Raw genomic sequence first — 17,082 nt, forward strand, 5'->3', positions numbered from 1 at the left:
ACTGCCAGGATAAACCCCAGATTCTGTGTAAGGGTATTGGTATAAGCCCAGCCCTCCTCTGCCCTCCCTCCCCAACACAAGCTGCTCTTGCTAGACTGTATTCAACTGTCCCAGAGACCATGATTTGCTGCCCTCTTCTAGAAGGACCTTCCAAAACAGGTGAAGTGGTGCAGTTGCAGGGAATCTGGTTTAGGTGTTCAAGAAACTAAAAACTTTTGGGAGAGTTAAGTTAAACGTTACAAAAAAAAAAATTAAAAAAAATAAAAAAACAAAGTAAGGAAGGAGGGAGAATGATAATAAAAACAACCAATGCATGTTACCATTTACAAATAACCACCCAATATGTGGTGGAAAGTCAAGGTGGAAGCAACAGCCCATCACAGACCCCACTAGTTTATTTATATGCTTTGCTGTTCGAAGACTGAAATACCCATTTTTATCTTTTGCTCCTTAGTTTTGGTAGTTAAGTTTTGCATCTTAGTTTTGGTAGCTAATCATCACAACTGTTCTTATCACAGCAACCAGAAACAGCTTGCCATGTGCAACAATATTTTTGTTAAATAAAATATACAAAAATACAGATATTTGACTTATATACATGCATAAATACAAGGGGAGATTCTGGTGCAAATAAATATTTATCATCAACTTCTAGCAATGAATTTTATCACAGTATCTGGTTGTCCTGTCTGTCTTCCACAGGCACGCACTATCTCAAAATAAAAATTAATGGCTAGTGAAACACTCCATCAATATACCATTGAAACACTCCCTCAGTCCATAAAACTTCCTAAAGACTTCCCATAAAACTTCTTTAAAGAGTTAGCAGCTCAGAATACTTAAAGGAAACAAAAACCCCCAACCCTCAGTATATAAAGACTTGCTTTTCAATTTGTTAATACTGGTTATAAATCAATAGCTGCATTAACTGGCAATAGCCTCATGTACATGTACTGCTGATTTTTTCTAGCTGCCCTTCTTTTACTACAAGAATCTGAACCACCACTGGGAAAATATTAATACTTACCACCATCATCCTTTTATAGAATCCACAGCTCATTTATTATAGACAGGAAGGGATAGGCTACTAGAGGAAATAAATACTAACGTAAACAGCAAGGAGTTTCTTTCAGAATACACATTTTGAGTTGCCATCTTTATAAATAAAGTTCTTGATCATTACTGAGCATTAGCTTATACAAATTATATAAACATAATCGTATATACACACACACTCCATATGTATTGTTGTAATAATTACCAGGTCAGTATATGTCTAGTACAGTTCCTGGGTTTCGAGTGTTTGTTTCACTTTTCAAAGGCTGTTTTGTCTCTGTTAGTATTTCCTACATGCAATGTAGCAAAACACAGGAATCTGTTCCAAAACTTCAAGCTATTCTTGATGTCTTCCTACCAAGAGTGCAGCTGTTTTTTCTGTCATCACTTCCAGGTGGTCAGGACAGGCTTTCCTGAATCTCTTGCCCGGCTTCCTTTGGCCCCCGTGGACTGCCCAGGACGGCCCCGCAGGTCGCGATCGGTGCCATCGCTCTGCGCCATCTCTTCGTCGTATCTGGAGGGGAGAAAAACCCTTCAGTGCCTTGTGCTGCTACACAAACAGCAGTGGGTCCTGTACATTCCACTTGTACATTCTATTCTGCTTACTAGCTAGAACTGGAGTTTGATACAAGCTGTTCTACACACAGCTTCATGCAGGCATAGCATGACATGCAGCTATGATTCTGTGAATCTATAATTTTACAATACAGATAATCTAAAATATCTTCAGCCCCCGTTTGAAAGGAACAAGTCATCTGGCAGCTTTAGTTAAACTCCTGAGTTTGTGAAATTTCGTGCTTGTGAAACTCCCCATGTACTTCTGCAGGCCTGTGGTAAAGCAGAACATCAGACTGCTGCCAGTTCAAGCAACTCCTGAGCTATTGCTTCAAAGAGAGGATTGTTAGCTGCAGTGTTAAAACTCCCCTATTGCATCACAGACAGAGAAGGGAAAGAATGAGGTGAACTAAACATCCATGTGATCAAAAAAATGCAAAAAAATGCATTTGGTGACTTCAGTATTTGGTAACACTTAACCACAGTGATGAGTGGTTCTGTAAATATCTAAATCCATTATAGCCTCAGAGAACCTCAGCATATACTGACATTTCAGCTGTGAAGCAAATTCCAAGCAGACTTTGGTTATAGATAGGTAATTGTAATTAACAAAAGATAGTACTAAAAATATTTGTAGAAAAATCATAACATATACTTAGTGATACTGTTTTATAAATATTCATAGCTACCATGTGTATAACATTCATTAAATCTTAAATCCTAATTCAGACCACTTATATTTAACTGTTTTCACTAGTATAGGGAAAAAGTATTTAAGATGAGTATGAACTAGTGGATCAGCTATGTACATAAAGTGCATTACTGACATACTGAGCAATTGCACCACTAGTGCTAGAGAACCTATCCACACATTTTCTCAAAAAAGATGAGAAACTGTGTCAGCAATATGGTATTCAAATCCGTGTTCTTCTTCATAAAACCAATCAATCCTAGACAAATCTTGCAGACACTCCAATATAAAAATCTCCGTTTCTTTCATTTCTCTTCTTATAATACAGATCAAGGAATTAAAAAAATGCCTGGCAATTTTATTATTTATTATTACATTCATGAATTACAGGACTCAATAGGCATTATTTCTAGGAACTGAGAGAAAATTTGCATCAAATAACTTTTAAACCAGAACCAACTCTTTTAAGTGTTTAAGTACCATGTATATATCAGCCACCATACAATTAAAGTTCTGCACATGTAGAAGATTCTCTTTGCTTCTGTCCCTCAGTTCTAGCTTCTGGAAGCTCAGAAGGTGTAAGAAGGGGCTTTTCAGACATTCCCTCTGGACACGAGGCAAGAGAACTCTACTTTAATGCATCCCCACCTCCAATGCAGCTCCAAAGAAACAAAGTGGTACTTTGTGCCCATTTTTCATATCAGAGTGAAGTTCACCGCGTCTTTTTGCTCTACACATTACACATAAAAAAAGTGAGGTGACAGAAAAACATTAGCCTTTATATGAAACATTGATAAAACTTACAAGACTTCATAATTGCCTAGAACCTCTTTTGGTGGAGATTTATTCCATTTGCAGTCAGGAATTTCCCCGTTAGGCACAGCAATGTTAAGTGTATCATTAATAAGATTATACTTCAAGATGCGATCATTGGCGGTGCTGGAAGTAAGAGAAGGGGAAGCATTAACCTACAAAAGGAGAAAAAAAATAACCAGTCAGTATCAGAGGTTTTTTTTGGAGTGTTCTCCAAACAGCATGTGTGATGTCTGTGTGTGCCATAGGGGAAATTGAGCCATGGTGGCTCAAAGCACATCTTTCAGTTCCTCAGGCACTGGAAGGAATTCCCCACTGGGCATTTTTCTTTTTACTTAGACAGGAAAGTACCACTCTGTTAAGTGTCTGCAGTGTCAGCCTGAAGATTTCTGTTGAGATGAGATTCACCAGGGTAAATCAGACAAGACAGAATTTTTGTTTCATTTTCTGTTTACATGGTTACAAACCCCATACATCTGAGTACTTAAAATTTGCCCAGTTTACATGAACCGCTGTCAGACACAGAAATCTGTAGCTCTCTTCTGGGTAAACAACTTTTCTCTAAGTTCTTATCTGAGTTCTCCTCTGTTACACTGTGAGCTGAAAAGTGCTCTATTCAAAGCACTACATTGTATCTTGCTCTAATTAAATCTGATTCATTTAACAAATCTTTGTTCTACATTTATTTTGGAGAAGTAGCATCAGAACAATAAACAGATAATTTTTTTTAATGAAGTTCGCTTTGAATTAGATTGAGAAGGAAGAGAGATGGATAAAATGTATATTAACATACAGATCTAAAGTTAATACACCAAAGAGAAATTTATGTAAAAAATAAATTAACTTTCCAAATATCCTAATTATCCTTTGTATGCCCGTTTTGTTTCCTCTCAATCTCTATTAAGGCATGACAGCATTTAAAAATTATATTTGATATTATGCTCCATCAAGTCAATGCCCATTTTCCAGGTACTCATCCAGTCTTTAGCAAGGCTGCTAACATTCAGACTGCCTCTCAAATGCAGTTGTATGCATGCACTGGATTTAGAAACCAAAACAGAAAGCCACAAACAAATAGAAACAACAAAAAAAGAGGAAAGAAAAGCACATGCTAGGTCATCACATGACCTATTTCACTTTCCAATATTTTTCTTAATCCACTTACCTGATAAACAAAAAGTATAGTTTAAAAAGAGTAAAGACCACGTTGAAATATACTTAATTTTATTCTGTGAAATGAGAAAGCAGTTCTTCCTGTATTTTATAAGACTTTACCTCAATTAGCCAGGGTTTAAGTCTGTCATCAATGATAATGTCATATCCATAACACTCAAAGCAGTGTTTATCATTATTCATCACAGGCTGGGGAAATAGAAAATACAGTAATGTGTATTAATTTCTACTCTTCAGTAAGTAACCCAATTACACACTTTCTTTGCTAGAAATCACATGTGATGACATTATGAATCTTTTATAACACTTTTCAGTGCTGTAACTCAAATATAGGCTTGCTAACAAGTAGGTTCAGCATTGCCTCTTTTTTGAGGCTGTATGTAAATATTTCAGTACTAATGATTGCATTGATGCCAAATATTAAGTTATGTTAATTTCCCATTATGTCTCCATATTGAAAGTAAGTGTTCTCATACTTTCCAAAAGTAATAACTATATTTAAAGCTTGCATCAGGAGAAAACAGAAAGTTTGAAAATTTACAGCTTCATATAATTGTAAATTCTTTAAACTTTAGAAAAGCAATTCAAAGACATTTCTTTTATTCTGCTGTTGTAACTATGCAGAGATTTTAGGTCAAACAATTGCAAAATACATTTTAAAATTATAGTTACTCAATGTAACTATAACCCCAACGCCAAGAGAGACCAAGAATCAAGTTGTGCTTTGATGCACATCCTCTAGAGAACCAGGAGCTTTCCAGCATCTACTATACATTTGCAGTATGCATGGTATAATACTTTCTTCTATGTGAATCTCATTAGATATTTTAGAGAAAACTTTGTGAAGGTTTCTAAGATGTTTCCCCATGACTAATAATGAAGCTTTTCATTTCTTCAGGGACCAAAAGGGGGAAGGAGGAACAAGAATCTAATTACACGTGCCATTGTCAGAAGGACAGAGGAACGACAAATTTCATTCTACATCATTCTCACTACTTTTCCTCTTCTAAGGTTATGCAAACATTTGATTATATCCCTTTTCTTCTCCCAAGTAGCTTCAGATATGATTGCACAGCAGAAGCCAGGGTAAGCCATGCTTCCCCAGCTCCCACTGATCCTAGCTGCACGACCTTGTCCCTGTTTCTTGTGCTGATTTTGGTGTTCATCTGCTCCTTCCGTGACTCAGCTTATTCCCCTGGCAGAACACCAAGCCATCAATAAAGCAAGGTAGTAATTGTCAGTGCACAAGTGAGCTGATTCAGCTCTAAACGGTGCCAGGATCAACCCAGGAGAGATGACAAGACAATGTACTTGGGACCAGGAGAGAGTCCTTGGCAAGAATGAGCTCCTCAGTTATCCCCACTGTCTCCCAGAGTGATACTTGCCCTGTAATGTGATCATAGAATATTACCTACACACTAGAAAGTCACTCAAGCAGAGACTGCTGTTGCTTTTTTTAAAATAAATTAATGTTAACTCTGTGGCTTGTGTATAAAAGTGGTGAAAGTATGTTATGCAACTCTGACGAACTAATAGCCTTAGGTTTCCTTTGATAAATTGTCCTCCAGAGATCTTTTTTTTTCTTTGACACATTTGTTATTGCTGGAATGACGTCACACATTCTGGCAGAACTTCATACTGTTCACAAGGGCAGTAACAAGTCATATTAAATAGCTCACAAATCCCTCAAGGAAAGAGGGAATTCACTCCTCCAAATATCCACAGACAGCTCAACCCACTCACCCAACCAAGATTCAGTTCCTTCATCTCAAGTGATATCAAGAAATCAAGAGATAAGAGAGCTGCAGAAATCAGCATCAACACCATCACTCAAAGAGCAGAAAATAGATGTAGGGGTTTGAATGGCAAGCTCACATCCATGGCTCTGGGAAGCCTGCAGCTGGAATGCAATTGGTGGCTGCACTCACCGCAACAGCCTTCAGAGACTGCACAATTATCCAGTGAATTTCATCAAATAATTTGTTGGTGACTTCCTTTCCTCGGGTGCTCTCCAGATACAGGCGTAAGTTACTCACTGTCCACTTGCCTCCATGGATATGGTTGTAATCATCCTGAAGAGTTAAGGAGTTCACTTAGTCTAAGATTTTGAAGTTGTTCAACAGGTTTTTTTCATCCCAACAAAAAGTCCCCTTATACTTACAAGTACTGCTGTAAAAACAAACCTGCCTAATTGCTCTTGCAGGTTTATAAAGACCTCAGCTTTGAACTGCCCTCTACATAAACAACTGCTTTTATTATAGCTCTAATATGCTTGTATCACACATTGCAAATCAAGTAATAAATCTTTCTTGGAGAAAAAAACAATGGGTACTTTGACAGTTTTACAGTAAAGTATGACTTATGATTTGGAAATAGAAGTTTTAAAATGTGAAAGGAAAGAACTGAATGTTTTGCTCCTCTGGGGATAAGGAAAAAACATTTAATGGGCAACAGCAGAATTTCACTGTAGGTAGCTGTTGTAAAATGCAGCCCTTGAAAGTGTTTGTCTGTGTTTATTTATATAAAGTACAACTTGTCTGTTCTCTGGTATCTTCTTAATGGTGCTACTGATAACAGTTACATTCAAGAACATAGTGAAATGACACCTGAATTGTTTTTAAAAGTTAAAATTTTCAAGTAATTCAGTACAAAACCCCACAAAGTGTTACTGAAACTGAACTGGGGAAAAAGGAGGTTCCCTTATGTTGTCTTTTCAGAGGCTATCAAGGCTCTGCATTATTTCTCTTTAAATGGAAAGACAAGAGCAAAGCAAGGGTTGCTCATAGTGATGGAAAGGCACATGTTCAGCCCTCAAGGAATTCTCAGGACAAATGCTTTGTCCCTTTATAAAGTGTTCTCCTCAGAGCATTTCTGAGAATTAATGATTGTATGCCTGCTAAATTACAAAACATAGAATGCATAGAGCAGAAAAAGGTTCTCAGAAGAACAAATTCTGTTGTCCTCTAGGACAAGGTCAGAGAAGCATCTATCTTATTATTAGGCTTTCTCCTACAGCTCCCCCCTTAGTAAATTTTGAAAACTGGACTGGACAAATAAAGACCTGAAACATGGTTCTCAGGATTTGCTTCATTGAAAAAATGTCTTGAGACCAGATTCCAACAAGGGAACAGAGATCAAAGTTTCAGCCCTCTTTGCCCTTCAGAACAAGTACTCAAATCAAAATAGATTGCACCTGGGTAGAGCTTTACAGAGTCACAGTTATTTAATTAAAGACATTGAAACGAAGTGACAATAATTATGTATAAGAATTATTGTTGTTCTGTTTGTATTACACGTGCATTTTCCAGCACCTGACCACAATTTTTACCAATTACTGGCAGCCCAAATTAGGTACAGTTTTAGAAGACTATATAGTCTAAATGCCTCCGAAGTTACAGGCACATTTAAAACAGAATAGGATGGGTAGCACAGCTTTACATTAAACTTCTCTTGTGCCCTTCTGCAAGACTGAACAGATATCAGTGATTTACAATTTATAAAAAGCTTTTCAAATATTCTAGTAATAATTCCACATTCTTAGGCTGCTACTTCTATAACCATTTCTGTTGTCCTTTATTCTAAGGGACCTTACCACCACAGTCACTCCTTTTATTTGGGGAAAATCTTGAAGGCCATTCTTTAAGTGGTAGAGAAGATGGAAAGGTGCATAATAACAAGGCAGGCAATGCACCATGTGCCTCACACCTTAACTGCTATGGCAACAGCACCAGGATTTTTTTCTCTAAGTTGTATGGGACCTGCTTTCACCATAGGTAATTCTCAGTGTGCCCTGTCAAACCCAAACATGTTTGAAGCACTTCACAAATCAGCACCTGAGCAATAAAATGTCTATAGTACTGAAAAATGGCATATTTGACCACTTACCCTGGTTTAGAACTACCAACATTAGCATTCACATTGTTGTTACAGTAATATCCAGACAAAAGCAGCTCTGCTATGGGGCACATCTTATGGAACAATAGCAGAGAAGGCACATTAAGCAAGGTTTCAATTTAAGATACATTGCATGTATCTTGTGTATGAGTGCACATGTATACCTACATTAATATAACCAGGAGCATGTGTCTGTGTGTGTGTCCATACATATTATTTTCCATACCATTCAAACAGAGCTTCTGGCATTAGGAAGTGCAACAATAGAGTTTTAATGACTGTACCCGAGGCATGTAAATTTGTAAATCACAGACATCCGCTAAAAGCACCGAAGGGACAATCATTATCAAGTCATTGCCTGAAGGAACAAGGCTTGGGAAGTGACACTTGATAGCTTCTATGTCACCCCTGCCCCACTAACCTTCCCTCCTCACTGCTGAATTTCAGCCTACTTTGACATAAGGAAGGGCTGTGAAAGCTCTCATGTTTCCACATGAATATCAATGGAAAATTACGGGGCAGAACTGTCCTGCAGACAGAGCTCCAGCTTTGTCCATGCAAGAGGAAGCCACCAGGTGGCCAGGCAGCATTCATTTATCTCAAGTCTGCAACTGCACATTCCCTTTGTTTCCCACAGAAGGAAGGCAGGGGGCAGGAGTTTGGGGGAACATTGGAAGAAGCTGGAAAGTCCTGTGATGAATAAGTGCTAGAAAGAAAAAACTGAATTAACTGCCAGAGAGAGAGAGGGAATAGGGAATGAGGAAGGAGATATTAAGCCACTATTATAAAGTATATATCCACATGATCCAAGCTCATTAATTTCATTCTTCAATGCCAAAGTGAACATATTGGCTTTTAAATGAAAGGAGACCTCTGCTCTCAACTACTATGAGTCAATACTGAAAATATCACACTCTATTAGAGTTCCAACTCATTATCCTGACTTCTAATTTGTAGTTTTCTAAAATTTCTAAATTCTAAAATATAATTATTTGTGAGTGCAAGGTGAAGTATTTCAATTGCAAGATGATGAAGAGTATGACAAAACCTTTTGATTCCAAATTTTTTGGGACAATTTAAGAAAATCAGTCTTGCTACAAAAGAGCATCTAAGAAGTCAGCACACTTACCCCATGTTTTTGAATGGCAACGTTTGTAAGATGTACAAACATGTTATCCAGTTCACTTGTACTTGGTGTGTATTTCACTGTGCAAAACCGGCAAAATCCAAGCTTGTACCTTAAACGCAAAAAGTGATTAAAATGTGTTAAATCCCTGTAAGAAGTAAGGAAGTGAGCATCCTAGGATACCATTTACAGGTTATGCTTCTTTGTGCAACATGCACAACATTCTTTTGACTACACTGGACATTATCTCTAAACAAAATACAAAGACATGCATCCTTACATGTAACATCTCAGTGGACGGTAGGTAGACACTAAAACATAGAGACGAAGATCAAATTTCTTTCCACCAATTAGTAAGGGATTGTTGATGTAGAGGGAAATTACATAGGCTTCTTTGGAAGACTGAGACACAAACCTGAAAAACACAAACCATGTCTCACAATATGGTATTTGCAACAATAAAATCGCTGAAGTCTTTTACTTCTGTAAATTTTGAGTTGACTGAAATCTTGCCTCTTTTGCCAAGGCAATATATTAAGTTGTGGTGGTTAATAATACACACTTGGCATCAGGACTTATATACCAAAAACAAAGCTGAAAATACTGTTCAGACGACCAAAATCAATTACTCATTTAAACTCCCACAGCAGCTGACCAAGCCATTCAGAATGCAGCTCTACAATCCAGCCATTTCCCTTGAAGAGAATTTAGAGCTTGGCAAGGTCCAGACAAGCAAAAAGAATGTAGTGCACTACCTTCATTATTCAAAGTCTGGTACTACTGGAATATTTGCATTTCTGCTTGGTGTGCAATTGCAAACCACTGTGAAAAGTTAATATAACTTTCAGATTGTGACACTCTTCAGATTCCAAATCAAACGGGGAAAAATACTCAAATGATATTCAGTCAGTCACTTGATCACAGGAAAAAACAGTCATGTGATCAAAACTAGTCAGAAAAAAACATAAAATTGCTAACCTATTTCATCCATTTGGAATGAGATCATGAACATGATGTGTATTATTTTGTGTTGTAAAAGGAAAATACATTTATTTCATAGAAATGCATTCTTCCTTTGTACTAATTTAAAAAGTTATTTAATATATATTAAACAATTATTGAAATTGCTGAGGGGAAGATTTTTCTCTTGCTTCCTGTTATTTAATTCTGAGAAGCAGAACAATTTCTTTCTGTGCAAGTTTTTCCTCAAAAACATTGAAGGCAATTTTATAAAGAATTTAACAGTTCCATGTACCTCCTCATACCAAAACAAGTTGTATAACCTGTTGAATGAGGAAACCAGATAACAACTGATATTAAATGTACACCTAACCATAAAATGACAAAGCAATAATAATAAAGGAATATTTTTCCCATGCATCAGACAATCAGCATGATGATGTAGTTCACCTAATTACAGAAAGTACAATAAAAGGTTAGGTTTTAAGAACTTACGAAGATGTTTTGCTGTCTCGAGACCATTTTTTTATTTGAGAGAGTTTATTGATTAGAAATATTCCTTTTCCTTGAGCTTTGCCACAAGGTTTCATAATCCATGTGCTGGAGGGATTCTTTCTGAATTCTTCAACGAAGAGATTATAATCGGCAGGAAGCATAAAAGTCACAGGAACAAAATCTGAATTAAGGGGGAAAAAGGGTGCACGATTAAAGACACTCTATCTGATAAGGCTATTGACACATAAGGACTGAAAAAGAAAAGGTCTGTATTTTCAGTTTTCCCGTCTGGCAAGATCCATCTTCGTTAAGACTCATGTTGCTTTTTATCTCATTTATATTCTAGTTTTTACTTAAAAAATTGCAAAATGCTGCAGAATGCTAACTTCATAGTAATAGGTTGTAATTAATGTGAATAGATTTTCTTCTCCCATTTATATGCTGTGCAATTAGAGTATTAGATACCATTCCAACTAAACAATTAAAATGTTGCGATTTCCTGTATCAACTTTCACCATTCTTTATCATGCTTTGTGCAGGCAAAAATCTCCTTTGGCTGTGTAGTTTTTATTTACATGTAACTCCCATTATTCTTATTATATCTTATTCTGAACTCCTATTATTCTTCTTTGCTCCCACACTCAGTTTTACCATGATTACTAAAACCTAAAGAAAAACAATTTTCACTTTTTGCTATTAAATTATCTTCACTTCCATCCTTAAAGAACTGCCTTCTTACGCGAATGAAGTGTTTTCATTTCATTTTTCCATGATGTAATTCAACTTCACATATCCCACTCTGTTTCATTTCAATGCTTTCTGACTTCCAAACCAACTCTGCTTTCCTCATTCCTGATCTATTCTTGGTTAGTTTTGGGTTCCTTGGGTATTTTTTTCCCTGGTTTGCTTTTTATTTTATTTTCTAGCAGTCATTATTAGCTCTCCAACTTCTCCCAAATTTCCCCTCTGAAGTGTTTGTTCATTCAGTTCTGTCTAGAGCCTTTCTGCAAAGTTTTAGTTTTTGCTCCACTCTAAGATTTTCACATAATGGTTTTTCACTTTTGAGTTAAAGAAACTGCAACCCCCTCACATATGAAGTAGCAGAGCCCTTTGGTTTCACCACTAACCTAATTCCAAAGTATCTTAAACCCACAATTTTCCCTCTCCAAAATAATTTTTGAGGAAACCCCAAATGAATCAAACCCAAAAGAGGAATAGAGCACTTCAAGGTAGCCACTTTAATGTCATAACACTCCAGAGGTTCAGTGCTTCATGCACAAAAAAGCTGCTTTGATTCCAGTTATTAACTCCCTAAGAAAAAAGCTGAATGCTGATAATAAGAACAGCATACCCAAATAAATGTATTTCCCATTTTCATCCTTTTCTGCAAGAGGACTTCCTTCTTTCTCAAGTTCTTTTCTGTATCTCTTGATATTCTTTACCATCAAATCTTTTCTGGTCAGCTCATAGTGGTTTGGGAAATGATTGACAATTTGGTCATCAGAGAGGCGGTAACCGGTTTCCACACTGAACACATTTCTGATTGTTTGGACGCTCATCCTGAAACCAAAGACAGACACCAAATGATTTCTCTCAAGAAACACACCTCAGGATGACAAATTAGAGATCTTTTCCTTCCAATTTCTTCATCTTTTCTCTCTCTCGTTTCTCTTTGTATTTAATACTTTGCTGCAGTGGCAATCCAACATAACCTGAAGTTCTATTAACAAAGCAAATGGAATCCTGCTGAAGGTTAATCAGTCCCTCTGCTACTACTGAAATCGGTGCAGGAAGTGAGGACAGAAAGATGACAAATGGGTCCTACTCGACTCTGGCTTGTTGATAGTCAGGTCAATCCCCAACAGGGCCCAAAAATGACTGAAGTGCACCCAAATGCTACAGAATCCTCTTCCTAAATCTGTTACATCACACACTTGAAGCTCACCCTTCCTCTTCAAAAAAGCCACAAATCCAACCTCCTACTGATTGCCTTGTACTTGGATTACAAAGGAATTCAAACATAAGACTTGAAAACTGGTTAAAAGATCTTGCTAAAAGCAAGATGTTTAGTTACATACCAGATGAAAGTGCTGCAGTGACAGAGTCATCAAGTCAATTATCAACTGCGTTTTTCACAGAAGATAAGAGTAGGGACACAGATGCAAAGAATTTTTCATATTAGATGTCTCAATGTGAAAATTTAAGAATATTTCCTGAATGCCACTAATCTGCTACATTATCATTTCAGGAAGAAAAATAAACTAACCCAAAACAACACAACCAGTCACACAGCAATTTCCATGAGTGTCTCCCCACTCTCCCAACTGCATTCCAAAAGCATGACCAGATTACTAGATTCCTGCCCATTTAGATTCCTGTCCATTTAAATAAGTGGTTCACAAAGGGTACATTTGGCAGCACAAACTGCCATTCTGATGTATTTGAAAGGAATATCATAAATTGTTTGGTTTATTGAAAGAGTAGTTTCTGCCAGTTAATAGATTACTGCATTCTAGGACAGCATTTCATGGTCTTACATTAGGCAAACACCAAATGAGAATATTATTTACTCTCCTCCTTTTACCACAGTCTTGATCTAATTTCTCATTCACTCACAGTACTGAAATGTTGAATAATTAGCCTGAACAAAAATAATTATAATGAAGAGAAGGAAAGTACAGTTTATTACAGAAGTCTGGTCTCAGATAACAGGGAAAGCCTCCATTACATTGATAAAAGAAACTGATAATTGTAGCATACTTACCAATAAAAATTCCAGTCTTCATTTTCTGCCACCTGAATCCATCCTCTTTTTTCAAAGTTGTTTATTAAAACAGATTTTTCTATGTCAGTTACCCACTTCACTTTTCCTGCCATTATCCTAAAGTAGAAGCAACCTGTTTGTACAGAAAAGTTTAAAGTTTAAAACAGGGGAGGATACAGGGAAGTAAAAGCAAAAGAAAGGTGGCACCTAGAAAATGCTTTCACCCAAGTATATTGGTTTAAAACCTAAGGAAAATAACATTCAGGCTCAGACTGAAACCCTGCATTACTCAGCTGGACAACTGCACACAAGAACACTAGTTACAGGAAGAGTTTTCACACTCCCCACCTTTTAGAAATAGGCATGCAACCTTCTCTTAAATATACTACTGACAAAACCCCCCTATTCTACACTGGGTAATGTTTAAAGAACCAGTACAGATACTGTATTGTTTCTAACTTATGAACATATATTTTTGCTTTGTTTTGAAGCAGAAAAGTTCATCTGGTTCACGTGGTGCCTATAGAATAAAAACCCTTGATTCCAAGAGAAATCCTTTACATGCTCTATCAATCAAGATTTGCAGGACCTCAGGGGAGGGAACTAAAGCCACTGACCTTGCAACTGATATCATTAAACTCTTACAGGAGGATTTCCCCAAACGTCAGGTTGTTATGAGAGTGCTTACAAACTGCATTTCAGCTCCTGACACCAGATGTCACTTTCTACATTAGATCTCTCCCAGGTCAGCCTTTTGTTGGGATCACTGGACCATTCTGGCACAAAGGGACCTGAGCAAGTGCCTTGGTCCAGCCTCCTGCTCAGTGCAGGGATACCTACGAGGTCTGGACTGTTTGCTCAAGCTTTACCCATTTATATTTTGAAAAGCCCCAAAGACACAGACAGCACAGCTTCTCTGGGCATCCCATCCCATCCCATCCCATCCCATCCCATCCCATCCCATCCCATCCCATCCCATCCCATCCCATCCCATCCCATCCCATCCCTAATATAGGAGTGGTGGTAGGGGTGGTTCTCCCTATATTTTTATTATTTTCCCTACATTTGCTATTATTACTTACATTACTTTGCCAAAACCCACTGTGCAAAGGAGTGGGGAAGAGCTGGGTTATCACACATCCACAAGCAACACCATCTACTGCCCCTTCTACATACAATTTTCAATTGAAAAGTAAATTAAAACAGAAAATCACCTTTACTAAATGTAGCAATATAATTAATGAATGATAATTAAACTTACTGTTAATGCAATTTCTGCAAGTAACATGTTGGACTGGAATTCAAGGGGAAGCCTTCATTTTCCAGGACTAGATATGGAGATGTACATTTGCCACCAAGCTCGAGCCCCTATTGTTTCTTTCTGTGAGGTATAACCCATATAATCCCACATGGACTATTTATCCTGTCAAATCCTACAAGGTCAAAATGTTTACTAATACACTTCAATTTTAGAATGTTTAAGACACATATTTTTATTCATGTTGGTAAAGCAATCTGAAATCAAGCTCAGACAGAAAAGAATATACAAAGGCTCAGGGTCTGTCTTCTTGTGTATGCTTTCATACAACCCCTAGTTCTACAAGGTCATGGTCTTTCTCTGGGCCTTCCAGATATTACCAGAACAAAAGTAAATGAAATAATTAATTTATTTGTGTTGAAGTTTGGATGACTCACCATCAATGACTCACTAATATCACACATCACCTTGTCGTGGTTTTAAAAGTTCAAGGATTAGTCTGCTTGCAATACGATTGTCCCTTCAAAAGGAAATGCATTAAAGGCTACAATGGTATCAACCAACCACAACGTAAACTTTTTAAAAGGCTTTAAACCAACGTTCTTCACATCTCCAAGCTATCCCAAGAGATTCACCAAAATTCAAACCTAACATTATACCTGTTTCTCTGACTTCTTGATCAATTCACACACAGGAAGGTGAGCTAAAATTAAGCCAGAGCTAAACACTGGAGACAGTTTCTACCACAATCAAAAGAAAAACTCCAAGAGCGCAGTTCTTTTCCTGTTTTAGGGACTTGGTGTCTCAGAGATCCCTCCTGCTACAGAAGGATTGAAAGGATAGTTATACAACTGCAGACTAAAAATTCCTCCTTGGTTTCTGCAGAATTTGATCAACCTCAGATGATATTTAAGTGGCCTGTAAACAAAATTTTCCAGTTTTGCATAAACTGATTGCTGAAACCCACAAACAAGAATGCACAAAAATTAGTATTATTTTAATACTATGTAATTTTCTAGAGGAATCGTCTAACCTGCAAATAGGTATTCTAGATAACCCATACACATTCAAACTTCTGGTCAGCTGAACTCCTTAGCTTCACAAAAAATCAAAAAAAAGCTGCATAACACAGCCATAGCCTGCATATTTGTAGTAAGTCAAATCTTCCATAAAACGCCAGAGCTCCTACTCAAGAATCAGCAGGTATGTGACAGAGGCACAGCAGGTCTGCCACTTCTCCAAAACTTTCCTGCCCAGACTGCTCCCACGGGCAGCAAGGAGACCCGGCAGCAGCCAAACCCCCAGGTGAGACCCCTTGCCCTGGTACAAACTGATGAACTGAGATCCTAAAGCAGCCTGGTTGGCATCCCCGCTGCTGTAAGAAGACAATGGTGCTGATGGTAGAATTTTCACACCACAAAACAGGGTGAGGCTGTGCCTCCAGCACCCGACCCAGCAACCTCTATCTTCTTTTAACAGTACAATATGTAACTGTGCTTCATTATTAAGTTTACTACTGGAAAATCCAGTTCGGCTGTGCCACCAGAGGAGGCCAGGAGGGCCTGCTGTGAGATTCCCGGAGTGTTAGGGAAGGGAAGGAGGGAAGGAGCCCAAGAGTGAAAGAGACACACGGCTGTGTGTGTGGGGGGGAGAGGTGCTATGGAGGGGTGTGTATTTCTGTGTGTGGGATGTGTATGTGTGGGGTGTGTGTGGGGGGGGATGTGCGTGGGAGGTGTTTCTGTGCAGGGATGTGTCCGTGGGGATATATGTGTGTGATGTATGTGCGTGATGTATGTGCGTGATGTATGTGTGTGATGTATGTGCGTGATGTATGTGCGTGATGTATGTGTGTGATGTATGTGCGTGATGTATGTGCGTGATGTATGTGTGTGATGTATGTGTGTGGTGTATGTGTGTGGTGTCTGTGCACAGGGAAGGAGTGGGGGTGTGTGGGCTGTGTATGAGGGGGTGTATGTGGGACAGCTATGGGGCTGTGGAGGAAGGGAACGGGATTGGGACTGTGGGTGTGTGGAGGAGATGTCGGGGAGGGGACGGACACCCACGACCCGCCCCACAGCCCGCGCTCACCTGCCGGCGGCAGCGCGGCCGCCGCTCCCCTCAGCCCCGGCCGTCCCCGCCGGACGCCGCCATGGCCCCGCCCGTTCCGGCCGCCGCCCCGGGGCGGGGCTGCCGGGGCCGCCGCCGGCCATGTTGTGTGAGGGGCGGGATGGAGACCATGGCGGTGCCGGGGCTGGCGCTCCCCCGAGGGACAGGAACCTGCTGCAAGCCCGACGGGA

At 38.6% G+C, this 17,082-nt stretch overlaps 1 protein-coding gene across 2 annotated transcripts; it reads right to left on the reverse strand.

The window, feature by feature from the left end:
• Nucleotides 1-377: 377 nt before the first annotated feature.
• TTLL1 (TTL family tubulin polyglutamylase complex subunit L1) lies at nucleotides 378-16,944 on the reverse strand. Of its 2 annotated transcripts, none has more exons than XM_014881167.2 (10): nucleotides 16,874-16,944; nucleotides 13,528-13,660; nucleotides 12,115-12,323; nucleotides 10,764-10,944; nucleotides 9,589-9,723; nucleotides 9,312-9,420; nucleotides 6,217-6,360; nucleotides 4,391-4,477; nucleotides 3,107-3,270; nucleotides 378-1,570 (listed from the first exon to the last, which is right to left on the reverse strand). In XM_014881167.2, the coding sequence occupies exons 2-10, from the start codon at nucleotides 13,638-13,640 to the stop codon at nucleotides 1,441-1,443; spliced, it is 1,272 nt and encodes a 423-aa protein (XP_014736653.1). In that variant the 5' UTR covers nucleotides 13,641-13,660; nucleotides 16,874-16,944; the 3' UTR covers nucleotides 378-1,440. The 2 variants fall into 2 exon arrangements, with proteins under 2 accessions (XP_014736653.1, XP_088020918.1); XM_088164792.1 differs by lacking the exon at nucleotides 16,874-16,944 and adding an exon at nucleotides 14,789-15,162.
• Between the last annotated feature and the right edge of the window lie 138 nt (nucleotides 16,945-17,082).

Source organism: Sturnus vulgaris, chromosome 5 (assembly GCF_052056855.1).
Source record: "Sturnus vulgaris isolate bStuVul1 chromosome 5, bStuVul1.hap1, whole genome shotgun sequence".
Lineage (NCBI taxonomy): Eukaryota > Metazoa > Chordata > Aves > Passeriformes > Sturnidae > Sturnus > Sturnus vulgaris.

Excerpts from the sequence above, each read along its gene's own strand:
- TTLL1 (XM_014881167.2), bottom strand. The coding sequence starts at position 13,640 with ATGGCAGGAAAAGTGAAGTGGGTAACTGACATAGAAAAATCTGTTTTA. Across the intron at positions 9,421-9,588 it reads CGTCCACTGAGATGTTACAT|GTACAAGCTTGGATTTTGCC; the intron begins GTAAGGATGCAT and ends TTTGCGTTTAAG. Across the intron at positions 3,271-4,390 it reads TTAAACCCTGGCTAATTGAG|GTTAATGCTTCCCCTTCTCT; the intron begins GTAAAGTCTTAT and ends CTCCTTTTGTAG.